General features: G+C 38.5%; 1 protein-coding gene across 4 annotated transcripts in view; it reads left to right on the top strand.

Annotated features, from left to right (window-relative positions):
• The window catches only part of ccdc66 (coiled-coil domain containing 66), a 191,430-nt gene that overhangs the window by 148 nt on the left and 166,483 nt on the right, over positions 1–24,799 (top strand). For 3 of the 4 annotated variants that reach the window (XM_067416338.1, XM_067416339.1, XM_067416337.1), the window contains exons 2-3: positions 366–424; positions 2,182–2,222. In XM_067416338.1, coding sequence (XP_067272439.1) covers positions 366–424; positions 2,182–2,222 — 100 coding nt within the window. The remainder of the gene's footprint in view (positions 1–365; positions 425–2,181; positions 2,223–24,799) is intronic. The other variant, XM_067416340.1, reaches the window with a different exon arrangement.

The raw sequence follows: 24,799 nt of genomic DNA, 5'->3' as shown, positions 1-24,799 counted from the left end.
ATAGTTCGTAAATCGCTCGTTTTGAACGTGATATGCAGTAATGCGTCACATTGCCTGCTTTGAAAACACGGCGATTAAAGGATGTCAGTGATGTCAGGAGACATGTAACAGTTACTGTAACGTTAAGCTGTTTACTTTAGATTAACCTTTGCCATAAAGTATTGTGGCACTGGTGTTTTATGATGGCTATCCCATGGCACTATCATATAAAAACCATTGTACTAATTGGTGGCTATAATCAGATGATACCATGTTCTTACCATGGCATTTGTTATAATGCCAGTGTGTTTATCTGGTCTGTTGATTAGTTTTGCAGTGATACAATGCCAGTGTGTTTTACTCTGGTGTATTGATTTGTTTTGCAGTGATGGTCTGTTGTTTGAGTTGGAGAATGGCAAGCCCAGGCTTGTGTTGGCTAAATATGGTAAGTACATGAACTCAATCACTTTATTGACATAATCAGCTGATCTTGATCCATTACATCAAGATGCAATAATTGTTGTAATATGTGCACAAATGTGTTGTCTTACATTTAAAGGTTGTGGGTGACATTTTGGAAAATAGATCATCATGATTGTTTTCATATTATGACCTTATTCCATTTCATGTTGGTTTTTAAGACTAATTTGCAAGTTAGTGAGCAGTACAGCCAAACTAAGTTCCCCATTTAAAATATAAATATAGCCCTACATGGTTACAAAACATAAATTAAAAAGGCTAAACTAGGGGTGGAGGATTTCATTTTATTTATGTAACATTTGTTAATGTATTAAAGGCACAATATCTAAGATTTTTTAAAATTTAAATATCCAAAAACCACTAGAACAGTGTTATAGAAATATATTTTGTTGACTTGTGTACTTAAATTATTCCAAATGTTTCCAAGAATGTTTAAATCCAGAGAAATAAGGCCTATCAATGGCATCATACCTGTGTTACCTTCGACTTATGGTTTTTGTTTTGTAGAAACCATTAACCACCATAGAAGCTTTAATTTATGATGTGTTTTTTTTAGACAGGTGAGCAGCTGTTTGGATACATTTATAGACAGAAAACGAATTATTGTACAGTAATACAGCATTTTCTCCATCATACAATATGTTTTAAAATTAATTGAATGCTGCTTAGCAAAACAAGCCATCCAGCATTTATTTATATGATATTCTTATATTGATCTAGCTCACTGCAGTGTGAACAAGTGTCTTATAGTAGCCTCTTCATGCATGCACAGTAGCGTTATAACAATTTTTAACACACTCAATGTCTAATATGTTAAACAGCACTGCGTTACCTCACATACACACGAGCGGCGACTGTGGAGTAATAACAGCTCGTCTCTCATTATCAATCTCTCCAGTGTTTGTTCAGCTCCCACAGCACTCGTTAATAATAACTCGTTAATATTAATAATCTCATCCATGAGCATTTCACGTCACGTTCACTTAAGACAAAAACCAACTGTGTCTGTGAAGCTTGAATGTGCACTGCAGCACAATATTAACAGTCTCTCTGTGAAGGCGGATCATGGAGACATTTTAATAGTTCACAAATATTGTCATATTGCTTGCACAAAAGTGTGTATTTCCCATCACCAGAGAAGAGTACACTTTCAGCGACTCTTTCATTCTCAGATTCAGATTCATTTGTGGATCCACGTTTTCTGCCCTTTTCTTCCATTCCTTGCGTTCTAACATAATTAATTTTACAATTATGTTTTAAGAAAATATAAAACATTACACTTCAGACAGAGCAAATCAAATAACACTCAAGAAAATACAAAAGCACACAGCAATATGGATTCATAAGGGATATGTAAAATAATAAAATTGGTAACAATAACTACAATAGTTAACATGACCTAACAAACTAACTAAAATACTTCTAAATACATGCTAAATTCATTTCCTTTTTGTTTACCTTATCAAAGATTTTGTTTAAAAAATTTTTTTTAGTTCCAGTGAAATATAGATTTTTTTAAATTAATTTTTTGCACTCTTTCAAATCAGTGCTGCTGTTATAATAGTCAAAAACAGAAATAAAACAATAAGTAAAGAATGGCCGATATTGATTTTTTTATAACAATCTCTAATTTGACATGGTGTTTAGCGTACTATATAGTTGGGAAATAGGCATGTTTTGACTCTGTGTCTGTATTTTGGCTGATGATCTCATCTTATACAGGTGCTGAATCGAAGTCTTCTAATAATAAAGGCTATTGTCGGGTAAGTAACATCTTACCCTGCCGTAGCAGCCATGGTGCATGAACGTTTGTTTTAACATCCAAATTCTAGAGCTTATCGAACATGAATGTTGTTGTGAACTGTGTTATTTGCAGTCTTGGAGAAAGTTAATTTTAAAAGTAATGTGTTACAATATTGTGTTACTCCATAAAAAGTAACTAATTGGATTTAAAATTTTGGGATTCATCATTTTAATTTTAATTTTTGTTGTTGTTGTTGTTGTAGTTGTTGTTTCCGCACACCTGGGGCCTATACCATGAAGCCGTTTTAGCTGGCTAGCCAGATTTGTTTAAGCTTAGTTTGTGCCAATCCTGGGTTTTAGGTACCATTAAAGTGGTTTGGCTTTTAGCAGTGTTCATTGCCATAGTAACTTACGCTCCACAGCTAACCTGCTCCAGGGCAGGTTATGTTCTGGATATGAGATCTCAAACTGAAATTGGACCAATCAGCTGTGAGTAAAGTGACACACCTCTGATGCAGTAAAGTCACTTCCCTGTTTCTGCTCTAAATTAAAGGTCACTACATAGCAAATGTTTTTTAAAGACTAAAACGTCTGGCTTTTAACAATGCTTATTTATAATAATATTAATTTTGAATGATTTAGATATAATTTATATAATTATTATACCCTTAATCAATTACACATTTATCATTTTAGTAAATTAATAATTAATAGGCACTTTGTTAAAATTAATATTAAAAGCTTTAAAATCAATAAACAAAGCTATTAAAAAAATCTATTAAAAAGTTGACTGAGCTTAAACATTCAATTCTCTCTCTATATCAACTAAACTATCTTCATAACTTTTACTTGCATTGACGTATAATATTTTTTCTTTTAGTTGTCCTCTTTCATAAATAGCTCTTTTCTTCTTGCTGTGTAAATTTGTTTAAATTCTTAATATATTTTTTAATCATGTAATTTTCTGCAGAAGAGCGAAATGAATCTTGCTGCTTCTCTCGAGAGAAGTGAATCTCGGTGATCCACAGCGTGTGATTGGCTGTTCACTGCTGATGTCACCTGAACTCAGGATTAAAGCCTGAGTTGACAGAGAAAGCTGATGATCAGCATCATGGGACCAACAAAGCCTGAATAGATTGGTTTGGTTTTGTCAACTCAAAACTAATCCTGTAACCCTGAGTTTGTTAAACTACCATCATGGTACAGGCCCCTGGCATCGCCATATCACTCGTATCTGTTCTCGGAGCAAATAAGCGCTGCTCGCGCTGTTCTGTAGACTATTACATTTTTTGTTAATTCTGAACGTGTCATATGTCCATATTGAACCAAATGTGACATTGCACTCCCTTGGGTCTGCAGCCACACTGAAGTCGATTGGATGAACGGTTCTCAACATCATCGAAACGCAAACAGACACAGAGATTCCTGCCTTTATTAGAGAGAAGAATATGTTCAGCCCCTCCCTCCGATGCTTCGAATATTCAGTGTTGATTACTACCGAAGCTTTAAAGCTCAAAAAATAGTATTCGGTCCAGCCCTAATTTCTTTACTCAAAGGCACTTTCACGCCGAGTGAAATGAATAAGCCTCAGGCTGAAGGAAAAGCAAATTCATGCCTGTAACAAACCTTCCTGCTGTGCTGCCATTATGAACCGCAGGAGATCAACTCTTACTTCAGCAATAAAAAAACAAAAAATATGATGTAATTTTTGCTTATTAGTATGGTAGAATTGGATCATCAAAGGCCAGCAGCAAAAACATTGGTTAAATATAGCTGCAAGCAGCAATTCCGGGGCCAAGCGCAAAGAAGAAAATGAGGCATGCCAGCATGGCTGGAAGTGACCAGCTGCAAAAATGCACAGTTTGGTGTCAATATGTCAAAACATTGCAGAGATACAACCTTAAGAGTCATTTTGGCATCGTGCCTCAGCGCAAAGAAGAAAATGAGACATGCCAGCATGGCTGGGAGTGACCAGCTGCAAAAATGAACCATTAAAGACCTATTAACATAAGCTGAAGCAAAAAAGACATACAATTATACATAAAGTTAAAAATTAATAATGTATCACTTTTTACCTATAGGTGGCGCTGTGACCAAATGAATGTGGTGTGGTCAGGGTGAGATAACAATGACACATGCACAGTTTGCTGTCAATATGTCAAAACATTGCAGAGATACAACCTTAAGAGTCATTTTGGCATCATGCCTCAGCTTCGTCGCTGTGTTAAACAAAAACTATTTAATCTATTGATGTGAAATCAATAACTTTGTGTCGGGATGGGCTGAAGATGATACGAGTCAATTTTGGTGAAAATCGGACAAACGGCCTAGGAGGAGTTTGAAAAAGTAGGTTTTTAACTTATAACAAGATGGAGGAGAGGACGTTTTACCAAATATGGCAAAATTGATATCTATGTTCTCAGCAGTAGCCAAGGAATGTATTATGACCAGTTTCATCATAATAGGTTAATTTATTCAAAAGTTATTAGCCTTAGAGTAAATTTTGTTATACATTTTGACCACAAGGTGGCACTGCCCCGAAACTTTTTGAGCACCTTCAGGGCATGGTGCAGAAGACACATAACAAGTTGCGTAACGATATGCTAATGCATTCGTAAAATACAGCATTTTTAGACAAAATTCAAAATGGCCGATGCCCAAAATGGGTGATACGGGATAATTGGATATTTATCGACTCGGCATGATGTCCCGAATCTAACAAGACCACTTTTATGATTTTTGGAAAAACCCATCAGAAGTTATAAGCCAAAATAGGCATTTTTTGTATCTCCGGACCAGTAGGTGGCACTGCACCGAAATGCTGCAGATCACTTCAAGTCATGCTCGTGAGGACATGTACCAAGTTTGGGTTGAATACGATAAAGCATTGCAGAGATACAGCCTTAAGAATATTTTTGCAACTGCTACGTAAAATTTGTTTGCGCATTTATCAAAAACGATTCGACTAATCAACTTGATTTTAATAACTTTTTGTTGGCATGGTCTGACGATGATCTGGATCAATTTTCGTGAAAATCAGAGCAACGGCCTAGGAGGAGTTCGAAAAAGTAGCTTTTTTGAAAAATTCAAAATGGCGGGAAAATTTTCATGACGGAAAATGACGTCATAGGGTGCAATCGAATCGGCTTGAGCCAAGGAATCAAGGGAAAAAAGAATTTTGTTTCTAGCCCTTATGGTTCAAAAGTTATTAGCATAAACATAAGTGCAACTTTGGACAGGCGGTGGCGCTAGAGGGATTGAATTGGAGACTCAAAATTGGCTATAATGACAGATGGGACTGTCCTCTAACTGTGTGCCAAATTTCACAACTTTTTACCACACGGTTCTATGGGCTGCCATAGACTCAAGAGCGGAAGAAGAATAATAATAATAAATATAGCTGCAAGCAGCCATTATCGGGGCCAAGCGCAAAGAAGAAGACAAGACATGCCAGCATGGCTGGAAGTCTCAAGCCAACTGCAACAATGAGCCATTAAGGACCTATTAAGTTGATTTTAGGCAAAATAGCAGTCAAATTTTAAATACAGTCAATAATAATGGTTTAATGGTTTATCACTTTCGACCAATAGGTGTCACTGTTACGAAACTGATGTGGTTTAGTCAGATTGAGATGACAATGACACATGCAAAGTTTGGTGTCAATATGTCAAAGCATTGCAGAGATACAGCCTCAAGAGTCATTTTTGCATCATGGCTCAACTCTGTTGCAGTGGTATATGAAAACTGTTTTGTCTATCAATCCGAAATCCATAACTATTTGTCAGCATGGTCTGAAGACGATACGGATCAATTTTGGTGAAAATCGGACAAACGGTCTAGGATGAGTTTGAAAAAGTAGATTTTTAACAAATAACAAGATGGAGCACAGATATGTTTGCAAAATATGGCAAAATTGGTATCTATCTTCTCGGCATGAGCCAATGAATGTATTATGACCAGTCTCATTACAATAGGCTAATTTAATCAAAAGTTATTAGCATTTTTGTACATTTTATTACAACTTTTGACCACAAGGTGGCGCTGCCCCGAAACTTTTTGAATATCTTCGGGACATAGAGCGGAAGACACATACCGAGTTTTGTAATGATACACTAGTGCATTCTTAAATTATAGCATTAGCATTTTAAACCGTAATACTGCATTGAAGTCAATGGGAATTTCATGTTTTGTTTTATTATAGCGCCACCAAGAGGCACAATCCCACCAATTTTTTTATGTGTCCTCGTAGTGAGCCCATACATATGTGTGTCAAGTTTGGTGAAAATATTTCATTTTGTTTTGGAGTTATAGACATTTATATGAAAAAACACGTAAAAAATGACTGACACCTGACTTTGATTGGATTTTACTACCCCTTACTATCAATATTTTGAGATTTGGGCATTAGCGTATAGCTATCGACCTATGTTTCCGAACTTCTGAGGCTGGTTTCGTCTCGATCGGACTAGCGGTTTCGAAGATATCAGCAAATGTTTTTTAAGCACTAAATTACAACTCTGCGCAAACCATATGCCGAAACCTGGCAAGTCTGGTATCGTTGGAGTCGGCAAGGATTCAGGAGACCAAAAAACACACTCCCATCAAAATATGTCAACCACACCCAAAGTTATAAGCGTTTGAAAAAAAAAATTCTCCACTAGGTGGCGCTGTTTCGAAACTTCTCAGGCTACTTCAGGGCATCGTGGTGATGACCCATACCAAGTTTCATAACAATCTGTTCATGCGTTCATAAAATACAGCATTTTTGCACATAATTCAAAATGGCCGACATCCAAAATGGCCGACATGGTAAAATTGGATATCAGTCGACTCGGCATGACGCCCTGAATCTAATGAGACCAATTTTATGATTTTTGGATAAACGGTTCAGAAGTTATAAGCCAAAATAGGCATTTTTCGTATCTCCGGACAGGTAGGTGGCGCTGCGCCGAAACGCTGCATGTTGCTTCAAGTCATGCTTGTGATGACATGTACCAAGGTTGGTTTGAATACGATAAAGCGTTGCGGAGATATAGCCTTTAGTGTGTTTTTGCAACCTCCACGTAAAATTTGTTTGTGCGTTTATTGAAAACGATTGGACGAATCAACTTGAATTCCATAACTTTTTGTCAACATGCTCTGAAGATGATCTGTTTCAATTTTCGTGACAATCGGAGCAACGGCCTAGGAGGAGTTCGAAAAAGTAGGTTTTTCAGAAAATTCAAAATGGCGGGAAAATTTGCATACCGGAAAATGACATCATAGGGTGAAATCGAATCGGCTTGAGCCAAGGAATCCGATGAAAAAAGAATTTTGTTTCTAGCCCTTAGGGGTCAAAAGTTATAAGCATAAATATGAGTGAAACTTTGGACAGGTGGTGGCGCTAGAGGGATTGAGTTAGAGGCACCAAATTTGCTATAGTGACAGCTCAGACTGGCCTCTATGAGTGTGCCAAATTTCACAACTTTTTACCATACGGTTCTATGGGCTGCCAGAGACTCCTATGGCGGAAGAAAAAGAAGAAGAAGAAGAAGAAGCAGAATAATAATAATAGGAACACTAACGATTTCAATAGGTGCCTCCGCACCTTCGGTGCTTGGCCCCTAAATATAGCTGCAAGCAGCCATTATCGGGGCCAAGCGCAAAGAAGAAGACAAGACATGCCAGCATGGCTGGAAGTCTCAAGCCAACTGCAACAATGAGCCATTAAGGACCTATTAAGTTGATTTTAGGCTAAATAGCAGTCAAATTTTAAATACAGTCAATAATAATGGTTTAATGGTTTATCACTTTCGACCAATAGGTGTCACTGTTACGAAACTGATGTGGTTTAGTCAGATTGAGATGACAATGACACATGCAAAGTTTGGTGTCAATATGTCAAAGCATTGCAGAGATACAGCCTCAAGAGTAATTTTTGCATCATGGCTCAACTCTGTTGCAGTGGTATATGAAAACTGTTTTGTCTATCAATCCGAAATCCATAAGTATTTGTCAGCATGGTCTGAAGACGATACGGATCAATTTTGGTGAAAATCGGACAAACGGTCTAGGATGAGTTTGAAAAAGTAGATTTTTAACAAATAACAAGATGGAGCACAGATATGTTTGCAAAATATGGCAAAATTGGTATCTATCTTCTCGGCATGAGCCAATGAATGTATTATGACCAGTCTCATTACAATAGGCTAATTTAATCAAAAGTTATTAGCATTTTTGTACATTTTATTACAACTTTTGACCACAAGGTGGCGCTGCCCCGAAACTTTTTGAATATCTTCGGGACATAGAGCGGAAGACACATACCGAGTTTTGTAATGATACACTAGTGCATTCTTAAATTATAGCATTAGCATTTTAAACCGTAATACTGCATTGAAGTCAATGGGAATTTCATGTTTTGTTTTATTATAGCGCCACCAAGAGGCACAATCCCACCAATTTTTTTATGTGTCCTCGTAGTGAGCCCATACATATGTGTGTCAAGTTTGGTGAAAATATTTCATTTTGTTTTGGAGTTATAGACATTTATATGAAAAAACACGTAAAAAATGACTGACACCTGACTTTGATTGGATTTTACTACCCCTTACTATCAATATTTTGAGATTTGGGCATTAGCGTATAGCTATCGACCTATGTTTCCGAACTTCTGAGGCTGGTTTCGTCTCGATCGGACTAGCGGTTTCGAAGATATCAGCAAATGTTTTTTAAGCACTAAATTACAACTCTGCGCAAACCATATGCCGAAACCTGGCAAGTCTGGTATCGTTGGAGTCGGCAAGGATTCAGGAGACCAAAAAACACACTCCCATCAAAATATGTCAACCACACCCAAAGTTATAAGCGTTTGAAAAAAAAAATTCTCCACTAGGTGGCGCTGTTTCGAAACTTCTCAGGCTACTTCAGGGCATCGTGGTGATGACCCATACCAAGTTTCATAACAATCTGTTCATGCGTTCATAAAATACAGCATTTTTGCACATAATTCAAAATGGCCGACATCCAAAATGGCCGACATGGTAAAATTGGATATCAGTCGACTCGGCATGACGCCCTGAATCTAATGAGACCAATTTTATGATTTTTGGATAAACGGTTCAGAAGTTATAAGCCAAAATAGGCATTTTTCGTATCTCCGGACAGGTAGGTGGCGCTGCGCCGAAACGCTGCATGTTGCTTCAAGTCATGCTTGTGATGACATGTACCAAGGTTGGTTTGAATACGATAAAGCGTTGCGGAGATATAGCCTTTAGTGTGTTTTTGCAACCTCCACGTAAAATTTGTTTGTGCGTTTATTGAAAACGATTGGACGAATCAACTTGAATTCCATAACTTTTTGTCAACATGCTCTGAAGATGATCTGTTTCAATTTTCGTGAAAATCGGAGCAACGGCCTAGGAGGAGTTCGAAAAAGTAGGTTTTTCAGAAAATTCAAAATGGCGGGAAAATTTGCATACCGGAAAATGACATCATAGGGTGAAATCGAATCGGCTTGAGCCAAGGAATCCGATGAAAAAAGAATTTTGTTTCTAGCCCTTAGGGGTCAAAAGTTATAAGCATAAATATGAGTGAAACTTTGGACAGGTGGTGGCGCTAGAGGGATTGAGTTAGAGGCACCAAATTTGCTATAGTGACAGCTCAGACTGGCCTCTATGAGTGTGCCAAATTTCACAACTTTTTACCATACGGTTCTATGGGCTGCCAGAGACTCCTATGGCGGAAGAAGAAGCAGAATAATAAATATAGCTGCAAGCAGCCATTATCGGGGCCAAGCGCAAAGAAGAAGACAAGACATGCCAGCATGGCTGGAAGTCTCAAGCCAACTGCAACAATGAGCCATTAAGGACCTATTAAGTTGATTTTAGGCAAAATAGCAGTCAAATTTTAAATACAGTCAATAATAATGGTTTAATGGTTTATCACTTTCGACCAATAGGTGTCACTGTTACGAAACTGATGTGGTTTAGTCAGATTGAGATGACAATGACACATGCAAAGTTTGGTGTCAATATGTCAAAGCATTGCAGAGATACAGCCTCAAGAGTAATTTTTGCATCATGGCTCAACTCTGTTGCAGTGGTATATGAAAACTGTTTTGTCTATCAATCCGAAATCCATAACTATTTGTCAGCATGGTCTGAAGACGATACGGATCAATTTTGGTGAAAATCGGACAAACGGTCTAGGATGAGTTTGAAAAAGTAGATTTTTAACAAATAACAAGATGGAGCACAGATATGTTTGCAAAATATGGCAAAATTGGTATCTATCTTCTCGGCATGAGCCAATGAATGTATTATGACCAGTCTCATTACAATAGGCTAATTTAATCAAAAGTTATTAGCATTTTTGTACATTTTATTACAACTTTTGACCACAAGGTGGCGCTGCCCCGAAACTTTTTGAATATGTTCGGGACATAGAGCGGAAGACACATACCGAGTTTTGTAATGATACACTAGTGCATTCTTAAATTATAGCATTAGCATTTTAAACCGTAATACTGCATTGAAGTCAATGGGAATTTCATGTTTTGTTTTATTATAGCGCCACCAAGAGGCACAATCCCACCAATTTTTTTATGTGTCCTCGTAGTGAGCCCATACATATGTGTGTCAAGTTTGGTGAAAATATTTCATTTTGTTTTGGAGTTATAGACATTTATATGAAAAAACACGTAAAAAATGACTGACACCTGACTTTGATTGGATTTTACTACCCCTTACTATCAATATTTTGAGATTTGGGCATTAGCGTATAGCTATCGACCTATGTTTCCGAACTTCTGAGGCTGGTTTCGTCTCGATCGGACTAGCGGTTTCGAAGATATCAGCAAATGTTTTTTAAGCACTAAATTACAACTCTGCGCAAACCATATGCCGAAACCTGGCAAGTCTGGTATCGTTGGAGTCGGCAAGGATTCAGGAGACCAAAAAACACACTCCCATCAAAATATGTCAACCACACCCAAAGTTATAAGCGTTTGAAAAAAAAAATTCTCCACTAGGTGGCGCTGTTTCGAAACTTCTCAGGCTACTTCAGGGCATCGTGGTGATGACCCATACCAAGTTTCATAACAATCTGTTCATGCGTTCATAAAATACAGCATTTTTGCACATAATTCAAAATGGCCGACATCCAAAATGGCCGACATGGTAAAATTGGATATCAGTCGACTCGGCATGACGCCCTGAATCTAATGAGACCAATTTTATGATTTTTGGATAAACGGTTCAGAAGTTATAAGCCAAAATAGGCATTTTTCGTATCTCCGGACAGGTAGGTGGCGCTGCGCCGAAACGCTGCATGTTGCTTCAAGTCATGCTTGTGATGACATGTACCAAGGTTGGTTTGAATACGATAAAGCGTTGCGGAGATATAGCCTTTAGTGTGTTTTTGCAACCTCCACGTAAAATTTGTTTGTGCGTTTATTGAAAACGATTGGACGAATCAACTTGAATTCCATAACTTTTTGTCAACATGCTCTGAAGATGATCTGTTTCAATTTTCGTGAAAATCGGAGCAACGGCCTAGGAGGAGTTCGAAAAAGTAGGTTTTTCAGAAAATTCAAAATGGCGGGAAAATTTGCATACCGGAAAATGACATCATAGGGTGAAATCGAATCGGCTTGAGCCAAGGAATCCGATGAAAAAAGAATTTTGTTTCTAGCCCTTAGGGGTCAAAAGTTATAAGCATAAATATGAGTGAAACTTTGGACAGGTGGTGGCGCTAGAGGGATTGAGTTAGAGGCACCAAATTTGCTATAGTGACAGCTCAGACTGGCCTCTATGAGTGTGCCAAATTTCACAACTTTTTACCATACGGTTCTATGGGCTGCCAGAGACTCCTATGGCGGAAGAAGAAGAAGAAGAAGCAGAATAATAATAGGAACACTAACGATTTCAATAGGTGCCTCCGCACCTTCGGTGCTTGGCCCCTAATAATAATAGGAACACTAACGATTTCAATAGGTGCCTCCGCACCTTCGGTGCTTGGCCCCTAATAATAGGAACACTAACGATTTCAATAGGTGCCTCCGCACCTTCGGTGCTTGGCCCCTAAATATAGCTGCAAGCAGCCATTATCGGGGCCAAGCGCAAAGAAGAAGACAAGACATGCCAGCATGGCTGGAAGTCTCAAGCCAACTGCAACAATGAGCCATTAAGGACCTATTAAGTTGATTTTAGGCAAAATAGCAGTCAAATTTTAAATACAGTCAATAATAATGGTTTAATGGTTTATCACTTTCGACCAATAGGTGTCACTGTTACGAAACTGATGTGGTTTAGTCAGATTGAGATGACAATGACACATGCAAAGTTTGGTGTCAATATGTCAAAGCATTGCAGAGATACAGCCTCAAGAGTAATTTTTGCATCATGGCTCAACTCTGTTGCAGTGGTATATGAAAACTGTTTTGTCTATCAATCCGAAATCCATAAGTATTTGTCAGCATGGTCTGAAGACGATACGGATCAATTTTGGTGAAAATCGGACAAACGGTCTAGGATGAGTTTGAAAAAGTAGATTTTTAACAAATAACAAGATGGAGCACAGATATGTTTGCAAAATATGGCAAAATTGGTATCTATCTTCTCGGCATGAGCCAATGAATGTATTATGACCAGTCTCATTACAATAGGCTAATTTAATCAAAAGTTATTAGCATTTTTGTACATTTTATTACAACTTTTGACCACAAGGTGGCGCTGCCCCGAAACTTTTTGAATATCTTCGGGACATAGAGCGGAAGACACATACCGAGTTTTGTAACGATACACTAGTGCATTCTTAAATTATAGCATTAGCATTTTAAACCGTAATACTGCATTGAAGTCAATGGGAATTTCATGTTTTGTTTTATTATAGCGCCACCAAGAGGCACAATCCCACCAATTTTTTTATGTGTCCTCGTAGTGAGCCCATACATATGTGTGTCAAGTTTTGTGAAAATATTTCATTTTGTTTTGGAGTTATAGACATTTATATGAAAAAACACGTAAAAAATGACTGACACCTGACTTTGATTGGATTTTACTACCCCTTACTATCAATATTTTGAGATTTGGGCATTAGCGTATAGCTATCGACCTATGTTTCCGAACTTCTGAGGCTGGTTTCGTCTCGATCGGACTAGCGGTTTCGAAGATATCAGCAAATGTTTTTTAAGCACTAAATTACAACTCTGCGCAAACCATATGCCGAAACCTGGCAAGTCTGGTATCGTTGGAGTCGGCAAGGATTCAGGAGACCAAAAAACACACTCCCATCAAAATATGTCAACCACACCCAAAGTTATAAGCGTTTGAAAAAAAAAATTCTCCACTAGGTGGCGCTGTTTCGAAACTTCTCAGGCTACTTCAAGGCATCGTGGTGATGACCCATACCAAGTTTCATAACAATCTGTTCATGCGTTCATAAAATACAGCATTTTTGCACATAATTCAAAATGGCCGACATCCAAAATGGCCGACATGGTAAAATTGGATATCAGTCGACTCGGCATGACGCCCTGAATCTAATGAGACCAATTTTATGATTTTTGGATAAACGGTTCAGAAGTTATAAGCCAAAATAGGCATTTTTCGTATCTCCGGACAGGTAGGTGGCGCTGCGCCGAAACGCTGCATGTTGCTTCAAGTCATGCTTGTGATGACATGTACCAAGGTTGGTTTGAATACGATAAAGCGTTGCGGAGATATAGCCTTTAGTGTGTTTTTGCAACCTCCACGTAAAATTTGTTTGTGCGTTTATTGAAAACGATTGGACGAATCAACTTGAATTCCATAACTTTTTGTCAACATGCTCTGAAGATGATCTGTTTCAATTTTCGTGAAAATCGGAGCAACGGCCTAGGAGGAGTTCGAAAAAGTAGGTTTTTCAGAAAATTCAAAATGGCGGGAAAATTTGCATACCGGAAAATGACATCATAGGGTGAAATCGAATCGGCTTGAGCCAAGGAATCCGATGAAAAAAGAATTTTGTTTCTAGCCCTTAGGGGTCAAAAGTTATAAGCATAAATATGAGTGAAACTTTGGACAGGTGGTGGCGCTAGAGGGATTGAGTTAGAGGCACCAAATTTGCTATAGTGACAGCTCAGACTGGCCTCTATGAGTGTGCCAAATTTCACAACTTTTTACCATACGGTTCTATGGGCTGCCAGAGACTCCTATGGCGGAAGAAGAAGAAGAAGAAGAAGAAGAATAATAATAGGAACACTAACAATTTCAATAGGTGCCTCCGCACCTTCGGTGCTTGGCCCCTAATAATAGGAACACTAACGATTTCAATAGGTGCCTCCGCACCTTCGGTGCTTGGCCCCTAAATATAGCTGCAAGCAGCAATTCCGGGGCCAAGCGCAAAGAAGAAAATGAGACATGCCAGCATGGCTGGAAGTGACCAGCTGCAAAAATGCACAGTTTGGTGTCAATATGTCAAAACATTGCAGAGATACAACCTTAAGAGTCATTTTGGCATCATGCCTCAGCGCAAAGAAGAAAATGAGACATGCCAGCATGGCTGGGAGTGACCAGCTGCAAAAATGAACCATTAAAGACCTATTAACATAAGCTGAGGCAAAAAAGATATACAATTATACATAAAGTTAAAATTAATAATGTATCATTTTTTACCTGTAGGTGGCGCTGTGACCAAATTAATGTGGTGTGGTCAGGGTGAGATAACAATGACACATGCACAGTTTGCTGTCAATATGTCAAAACATTGCAGAGATACAACCTTAAGAGTCATTTTGGCATCATGCCTCAGCTTCGTCGCTGTGTTAAACAAAAACTATTTATTCTATTGATGTGAAATCAATAACTTTGTGTCGGGATGGGCTGAAGATGATACAAGTCAATTTTGGTGAAAATCGGACAAACGGCCTAGGAGGAGTTTGAAAAAGTAGGTTTTTAACTAATAACAAGATGGAGGAGAGGACGTTTGACCAAATATGGCAAAATTGATATCTATGTTCTCAGCAGTAGCCAAGGAATGTATTATGACCAGTTTCATCATAATAGGTTAATTTATTCAAAATTGATTAGCCTTTGTGTAAATTTTGTTATACATTTTGACCACAAGGTGGCACTGCCCCGAAACTTTTTGAGCACCTTCAGGGCATGGTGCAGAAGACACATAACAAGTTGCGTAACGATATGCTAATGCATTCGAAAAATACAGCATTTTTAGACAAAATTCAAAATGGCCGACGCCCAAAATGGGTGATACGGGATAGTTGGATATCTATCGACTCGGCATGATGTCCCGAATCTAACAAGACCACTTTTATGATTTTTGGAAAAACCCATCAGAAGTTATAAGCCAAAATAGCCATTTTTTGTATCTCCGGACCAGTAGGTGGCACTGCACCGAAATGCTGCAGATCACTTCAAGTCATGCTTGTGAGGACATGTACCAAGTTTGGGTTGAATACGATAAAGCATTGCAGAGATACAGCCTTAAGAGTATTTTTGCAACTGCTACGTAAAATTTGTTTGCGCATTTATCAAAAACAATTCGACTAATCAACTTGCCTTTAATAACTTTTTGTTGGCATGGTCTGAAGATGATCTGGTTCAATTTTCGTGAAAATCAGAGCAACGGCCTAGGAGGAGTTCGAAAAAGTAGCTTTTTTGGAAAATTCAAAATGGCGGGAAAATTTTCATGACGGAAAATGACGTCATAGGGTGCAATCGAATCGGCTTGAGCCAAGGAATCAAGGGAAAAAAAGAATTTTGTTTCTAGCCCTTATGGTTCAAAAGTTATTAGCATAAACATAAGTGAAACTTTGGACAGGCGGTGGCGCTAGAGGGATTGAATTGGAGACTCAAAATTTGCTATAGTGACAGATGGGACTGTCCTCTATCTGTGTGCCAAATTTCACAACTTTTTACCATACGGTTCTATGGGCTGCCATAGACTCAAGAGCGGAAGAAGAATAATAATAATAATAATAATAATAATAGGAACGGCTACGATTACAATAGGTGCCTCCGCACCTTCGGTGCTTGGCCCCTAAATATAGCTGCAAGCAGCCATTATCGGGGCCAAGCGCAAAGAAGAAGACAAGACATGCCAGCATGGCTGGAAGTCTCAAGCCAACTGCAACAATGAGCCATTAAGGACCTATTAAGTTGATTTTAGGCAAAATAGCAGTCAAATTTTAAATACAGTCAATAATAATGGTTTAATGGTTTATCACTTTCGACCAATAGGTGTCACTGTTACGAAACTGATGTGGTTTAGTCAGATTGAGATGACAATGACACATGCAAAGTTTGGTGTCAATATGTCAAAGCATTGCAGAGATACAGCCTCAAGAGTAATTTTTGCATCATGGCTCAACTCTGTTGCAGTGGTATATGAAAACTGTTTTGTCTATCAATCCGAAATCCATAACTATTTGTCAGCATGGTCTGAAGACGATACGGATCAATTTTGGTGAAAATCGGACAAACGGTCTAGGATGAGTTTGAAAAAGTAGATTTTTAACAAATAACAAGATGGAGCACAGATATGTTTGCAAAATATGGCAAAATTGGTATCTATCTTCTCGGCATGAGCCAATGAATGTATTATGACCAGTCTCATTACAATAGGCTAATTTAATCAAAAGTTATTAGCATTTTTGTACATTTTATTACAACTTTTGACCACAAGGTGGCGCTGCCCCGAAACTTTTTGAATATCTTCGGGACATAGAGCGGAAGACACATACCGAGTTTTGTAATGATACACTAGTGCATTCTTAAATTATAGCATTAGCATTTTAAACCGTAATACTGCATTGAAGTCAATGGGAATTTCATGTTTTGTTTTATTATAGCGCCACCAAGAGGCACAATCCCACCAATTTTTTTATGTGTCCTCGTAGTGAGCCCATACATATGTGTGTCAAGTTTGGTGAAAATATTTCATTTTGTTTTGGAGTTATAGACATTTATATGAAAAAACACGTAAAAAATGACTGACACCTGACTTTGATTGGATTTTACTACCCCTTACTATCAATATTTTGAGATTTGGGCATTAGCGTATAGCTATCGACCTATGTTTCCGAACTTCTGAGGCTGGTTTCGTCTCGATCGGACTAGCGGTTTTGAAGATATCAGCAAATGTTTTTTAAGCGCTAAATTACAACGCTGCGCAAACCATATGCCGAAACTGGGCATGTCTTGTATCGTTGGACTCGGCAAGGATTCAGGAGCCCAAAAAAGCTACTCCCATCAAAATTTTTCACTCACACCCAAAGTTATAAGCGTTTGAAAAAAAAGAATTATCCACTAGGTGGCGCTGTTTCGAAACTTCTCAGGCTACTTCAGGGCATCGTGGTGATGACCCATACCAAGTTTCGTAACAATCCGTTCATGCGTTCATAAAATACAGCATTTTTGCACATAATTCAAAATGGCCGACATCCAAAATGGCCGACATGGTAAAATTGGATATCAGTCGACTCGGCATGACGCCCTGAATCTAATGAGACCAATTTTATGATTTTTGGATAAACGGTTCAGAAGTTATAAGCCAAAATATGCATTTTTCGTATCTCCGGACCAGTAGGTGGCGCTGCGCCGAAACGCTGCATGTTGCTTCAGGTCATGCTTGTGATGACATGTACCAAGTTTGGTTTGAATACGATAAAGCGTTGTGGAGATATAGCCTTTAGTGTGTTTTTGCAACCTCTACGTAAAATTTGTTTGTGCGTTTATTGAAAACGATTGGACGAATCAACTTAAATTCCATAACTTTTTGTCAGCATGCTATGAAGATGATCTGTTTCAATTTTCATGAAAATCGGAGCAACGGCCTAGGAGGAGTTAGAAAAAGTAGGTTTTTCAGAAAATTCAAAATGGCGGGAAAATTTGCATACCGGAAAATGACATCATAGGGTGAAATCGAATCGGCTTGAGCCAAGGAATCCGATGAAAAAAGAATTTTGTTTCTAGCCCTTAGGGGTCAAAAGTTATAAGCATAAATATGAGTGAAACTTTGGACAGGTGGTGGCGCTAGAGAGATTGAGTTAGAGGCACCAAATTTGCTATAGTGACAGCTCAGACTGGCCTCTATGAGTGTGCCAAATTTCACAACTTTTTACCATACGGTTCTATGGGCTGCCAGAGACTCCTATGGCGGAAAAAGAAGAAGAAGAAGAAGAAGCAGAATAATAATAATAGGAACACTAACGATTTCAATAGGTGCCTCCGCACCTTCGGTGCTTGGCCCCTAAATATAGCTGCAAGCAGCCATTATCGGGGCCAAGCGCAAAGAAGAAGACAAGACATGCCAGCATGGCTGGAAGTCTCAAGCCAACTGCAACAATGAGCCATTAAGGACCTATTAAGTTGATTTTAGGCAAAATAGCAGTCAAATTTTAAATACAGTCAATAATAATGGTTTAATGGTTTATCACTTTCGACCAATAGGTGTCACTGTTACGAAACTGATGTGGTTTAGTCAGATTGAGATGACAATGACACATGCAAAGTTTGGTGTCAATATGTCAAAGCATTGCAGAGATACAGCCTCAAGAGTAATTTTTGCATCATGGCTCAACTCTGTTGCAGTGGTATATGAAAACTGTTTTGTCTATCAATCCGAAATCCATAACTATTTGTCAGCATGGTCTGAAGACGATACGGATCAATTTTGGTGAAAATCGGACAAACGGTCTAGGATGAGTTTGAAAAAGTAGATTTTTAACAAATAACAAGATGGAGCACAGATATGTTTGCAAAATATGGCAAAATTGGTATCTATCTTCTCGGCATGAGCCAATGAATGTATTATGACCAGTCTCATTACAATAGGCTAATTTAATCAAAAGTTATTAGCATTTTTGTACATTTTATTACAACTTTTGACCACAAGGTGGCGCTGCCCCGAAACTTTTTGAATATCTTCGGGACATAGAGCGGAAGACACATACCGAGTTTTGTAACGATACACTAGTGCATTCTTAAATTATAGCATTAGCATTTTAAACCGTAATACTGCATTGAAGTCAATGGGAATTTCATGTTTTGTTTTATTATAGCGCCACCAAGAGGCACAATCCCACCAATTTTTTTATGTGTCCTCGTAGTGAGCCCATACATATGTGTGTCAAGTTTGGTGAAAATATTTCATTTTGTTTTGGAGTTATAGACATTTATATGAAAAAACACGTAAAAAATGACTGACACCTGACTTTGATTGGATTTTACTACCCCTTACTATCAATATTTTGAGATTTGGGCATTAGCGTATAGCTATCGACCTATGTTTCCGAACTTCTGAGGCTGGTTTCGTCTCGATCGGACTAGCGGTTTTGAAGATATCAGCAAATGTTTTTTAAGCGCTAAATTACAACGCTGCGCAAACCATATGCCGAAACTGGGCATGTCTTGTATCGTTGGACTCGGCAAGGATTCAGGAGCCCAAAAAAGCTACTCCCATCAAAATTTTTCACTCACACCCAAAGTTATAAGCGTTTGAAAAAAAAGAATTATCCACTAGGTGGCGCTGTTTCGAAACTTCTCAGGCTACTTCAGGGCATCGTGGTGATGACCCATACCAAGTTTCGTAACAATCCGTTCATGCGTTCATAAAATACAGCATTTTTGCACATAATTCAAAATGGCCGACATCCAAAATGGCCGACATGGTAAAATTGGATATCAGTCGACTCGGCATGACGCCCTGAATCTAATGAGACCAATTTTATGATTTTTGGATAAACGGTTCAGAAGTTATAAGCCAAAATATGCATTTTTCGTATCTCCGGACCAGTAGGTGGCGCTGCGCCGAAACGCTGCATGTTGCTTCAGGTCATGCTTGTGATGACATGTACCAAGTTTGGTTTGAATACGATAAAGCGTTGTGGAGATATAGCCTTTAGTGTGTTTTTGCAACCTCTACGTAAAATTTGTTTGTGCGTTTATTGAAAACGATTGGACGAATCAACTTAAATTCCATAACTTTTTGTCAGCATGCTATGAAGATGATCTGTTTCAATTTTCATGAAAATCGGAGCAACGGCCTAGGAGGAGTTAGAAAAAGTAGGTTTTTCAGAAAATTCAAAATGGCGGGAAAATTTGCATACCGGAAAATGACATCATAGGGTGAAATCGAATCGGCTTGAGCCAAGGAATCCGATGAAAAAAGAATTTTGTTTCTAGCCCTTAGGGGTCAAAAGTTATAAGCATAAATATGAGTGAAACTTTGGACAGGTGGTGGCGCTAGAGAGATTGAGTTAGAGGCACCAAATTTGCTATAGTGACAGCTCAGACTGGCCTCTATGAGTGTGCCAAATTTCACAACTTTTTACCATACGGTTCTATGGGCTGCCAGAGACTCCTATGGCGGAAAAAGAAGAAGAAGAAGAAGAAGCAGAATAATAATAATAGGAACACTAACGATTTCAATAGGTGCCTCCGCACCTTCGGTGCTTGGCCCCTAAATATAGCTGCAAGCAGCAATTGTCGGGGCCAAGCGCAAAGAAGAAGACAAGACATGCCAGCATGACTGGAAGTGTCAAACCAACTGCAACAATGAGCCATTAAAGAATTATTAAGTTGATTTTAGGCAAAAAAGCAGTACAATTTTAAATACAGTCAATAATAATGATTTAATGGTTTATCATTTTCGACCAATAGGTGGCACTGTTACTAAACTGATGTGGTGTAGTCAGATTGAGGAGACAATGACACATGCAAAGTTTGGTGTCAATATGTCAAAGCATTGCAGAGATACAGCCTCAAGAGTCATTTTTGCATCAGAGCTCAACTGCGTTGCTGTGGTATATGACAACTGTTTTGTCTATCAACACAAAATCCATAATTATTTGTTCACATGGTCTGAAGACAATACGATTTAATTTTGGTGAAAATTGGACAAACGGTCTAGGACGAGTTTGAAAAAGTAGGTTTTTAACCAATAACAAGATAGAGGGGAGAGAGGTTTGCCAAATATGGGAAAAATTGGTATCTATATTCTCGGCATGAGCCATAGAATGATTTATAACCAGTCTCATTGCAATAGGCTAATTTAATCAAAAGTTATTAGCATTTTTGTACACTTTATTACAACTTTTACACAAGGTGGCGTTGCCCGAAAACTTTTTGAGTACCTTCAGGACATAGAGCGGAAGACACATACTGAGTTTTGTAATTATACACTAATGCATTCGTAAAGTATAGCATATGCATTTTATACCCTAATACTGCATTGAAGTCAATGGGAATTTCATGTTTTGTTCTATTATAGCGCCACCAAGAGGCAGAATCCCACCATTTTTTATATGTCCTCAGAGTGAGCCCATACATACGTGTGTCGAGTTTGGTGAAAATATCTCATTTTGTTTTGGAGTTATAAACAGTTGTATGAAAAAAACACGTAAAAAATGACTGACACCTGACTTTGATTGGATTTTACTACCCCTTACTATCAATATTTTGACATTTGGGAATTAGTGTATAGCTATCGACCTATGTTTCCGAACTTCCGGCGCTGGTTTCGTCTCGATCGGAATGAAAATATACAATGAACTACTATTAGATGTTACATATTTTAAGAAGTAAAATGAGTTTTAAAAGGAAGGGACATTTAATGGGATTTGTATGTTTCATTTTATTGTTGTGGATTTAATTAGGGCCCGAGCACTGATGGTGGTCTACATGTCAATATTTAGTCAGTTATATTGTCACCTGTGGGCAAGAGTAAATTGTTATTAACTACTAATTAAGATTGAACCAAAACAACATCATATTTGGTCAGTCTAATAGTTAATAGACTTAATGATGTTAAATTTCAAAGATCTTGAGTTTTGTTGAACATGTCCGTGGTATCCTGACAAAGTCTGATGTTTCGGCAAAATTTTAGTTATTCATAGTGCCACTAGCTGGTCAAGTCACCTTTATTTATATAGCACTTTTAACAAGTCCAGTTTCAAAGCAGCTTCACAGTTTTAACAGGAAAATAATGCAACAGATTTTGTACAACTGCTCTGTTGAAAATGGTGATGTCATCCAGCTAATTTCAATTATCATGTAGTGTCAATGCGGGCAGATCAGTAATATAGTTGAAATTTAGGTGTCCCCAACTGAGCAAGCCAAGCCAAAGGCAACGGTGGCAAGGAACCAAAATTCCTTCAGGGCCAGGATGGAGATAAAAAAATCTTGGGAGAAACCAGGCTAAGTCGGGGTGCCAGTTCTCCTCTGGCCGACGAACAAACAGTGTATGATTATTATTTTGCGTACAACAGTGTATGATTATTTTTTACCTTTTAAACTGGCAACATTACAGTTCAGAAGTCATATTAGATAAATAGATATTCGTAAGATCATTTGATAGATTGGAGTTGTCGTGCCGGAGACAGGTTTATAAGGATGTCTTTTCGAGTCTGCATTTACAGGGCAGAGTTTAATTGACACACTCTCTTCAGACATTTCAGGGATGCATTGGTCATGTCCTGGCACAGGTCCACCCTCTGATCAGAGTACAGCCCAGTAGCAGGAAGTGTGGCAAATACAAATGATTGATATAGTCCTCCTATTTTTATATACTTAAATGCATATTGCCCACCGTGCTCTGTGTTCCTACAACCACAAGGTAGTGGTGGCACAGTTGCGAGGACCCTTTTATTCCTCTTGCAGCTTCAATGTAGTTTTGTATTTTTTACTTTTTGGGACCTCAGGAAGAGTAGTCACTGCCTAGGTATTGGCTAATGGGGATCCAAATAAACAAATAAACTTAGATCATAGATGGGATAGAGCATTCATGGGTAAATTAACTAAGGAAAAATATAATATCATAGCTTTTTTAGGTGTCCTCAAAGGGGTCCATAAATATATGTCAAATTTGTTGTAAATATCTAATTTTCTTTTAAAGTTATAGCAAAATATATTTGAGAGCATGGGCTGCATTGATTGGATTTTTTTTTCTTCCAAAATTTTGGCTTTGTTTTGGTCATTATTGTTTAGCTATTGACCTATGTAAGTATTCAGAATTTCCTATTGTGGTTTTGTTTTAATTGGACTAACTGTTTCCTACATTCGCAAAGGTTTTTTAGGTGCTAAAGTACACCTTTTTACAAACCATAAGGTGAAACCAGGAATGTTTGGTATTATTGGACTCGGCAAGGATTCAGGAGTCTAATGAGGTGAATACTGTGAAAAACACTGGCTTGAAAATTCTCAGGCTCCTTCAGGGCATTGCACCAATGAAGTATGCTTTGTTTGTGATACGCCATTGTCCTCATAGACTATCATGGCACCAAGGATAAAGACAATGAATGCCCATTTTCATCTGACTAATGTTTGGGTGCGTATATTGCCAGTTTCATGAGTTTTTCCCCTGTTATAGCGCCACCAAGTGATCAATCGTTGTGATTTTTTTCATGTGATCTCAGACTGACCTCACTCACACGTGACCTTAATTTGGTGGAAATATCTCGTTCTGTTCACAAGTTATAGCCATTTTATTAAATAAGGTCCCGGTCACATCAAACATTTTGGCTCCCCTTAGCAACCATAAATCAAAATGTTTTTTTTTTTTGATAATTATTGATAGTCTCTCTCCAGAGAACATTTCTGCAGTGGTTTGGTTCCGATCAGTCAAATAAGCTGGGAGTAATTTGCAAAAGTAGGTTTTACAAAAAACCTAAAATATCTCGAAATTGGCGCCTGAAGGGCGAGCAAATCCGAGATATGCATTTTGTCCGTCTCGAGCCAAGGATTCCAGCAATATAAGACACTCGAGGCTAAGCCTTACGGTTGAGGAGTTATGAGCCGTTTCGTACTTTTGGTCGCCGTTTCGCACTTTTGATCGCTGTAGCGCCCCCGTCAGGCCGATCGGGGCGGGCTTCGGTGACGTCTGCAGTGGTTGTGAGTACTACCAGCCCTGAAAGTTTCAAGTCTCTACGACTTACGGTTTGGTCTGCCCGAGCAGTTTTAGCTGGAAAATGATGCATCATGGGGAAATGAACAGTTCCAATAGGGTTTCAGCCTGACGCTTGACTTTGATTGGATTTTACTACCCCTTACTATCAAAATTTTGAGATTTGGCCTCACGACTGTGCCTAGCGACCTATGTTTCCGAACTTCTGACGCTGGTTTCGTCTCGATCGGACCAGTGGTTTCGAAGATATCGGCTAATTTTCTTAAAGCGCTAAATTACAACGGTGCACAAACCATACGCCGAAACCTGGCAAGTGTGGTATGGTTGGACTCTGCAACGATTCAGGAGTCTAAGGAGATGAGTCGCGTGAAAATAAGTCAACCACACCCAAAGTTATAAGCACTTTTTAAAAAAAATCTCAACTAGGTGGCGCTGTTTCGAAACTTCTCAGGCTACTTCAGGGCATCGTGGTGATGACCCATGCCGAGTTCCGTAACAATCCGTTCATGCGTTCATAAAATACAGCATTTTGGCACATAATTCAAGATGGCCGACAGCCAAAATGGCCGACATGGTAAAATTGGACATCAGTTGACTCGGCATGACGTCTCGAATCTGACGAGACCACTTTTGTGATTTTTGGGCAAACGGTTCAGCAAAAAAAAGCAAAAATAGCCATTTTTCCTATCTCCGGGCCAGTAGGTGGCGCTGCGCC

Source organism: Pseudorasbora parva, chromosome 14, assembly GCF_024679245.1.
Source record: "Pseudorasbora parva isolate DD20220531a chromosome 14, ASM2467924v1, whole genome shotgun sequence".
In the NCBI taxonomy this organism is placed as follows: domain Eukaryota; kingdom Metazoa; phylum Chordata; class Actinopteri; order Cypriniformes; family Gobionidae; genus Pseudorasbora; species Pseudorasbora parva.
This window is presented reverse-complemented; position numbering and strand designations above follow the sequence as displayed.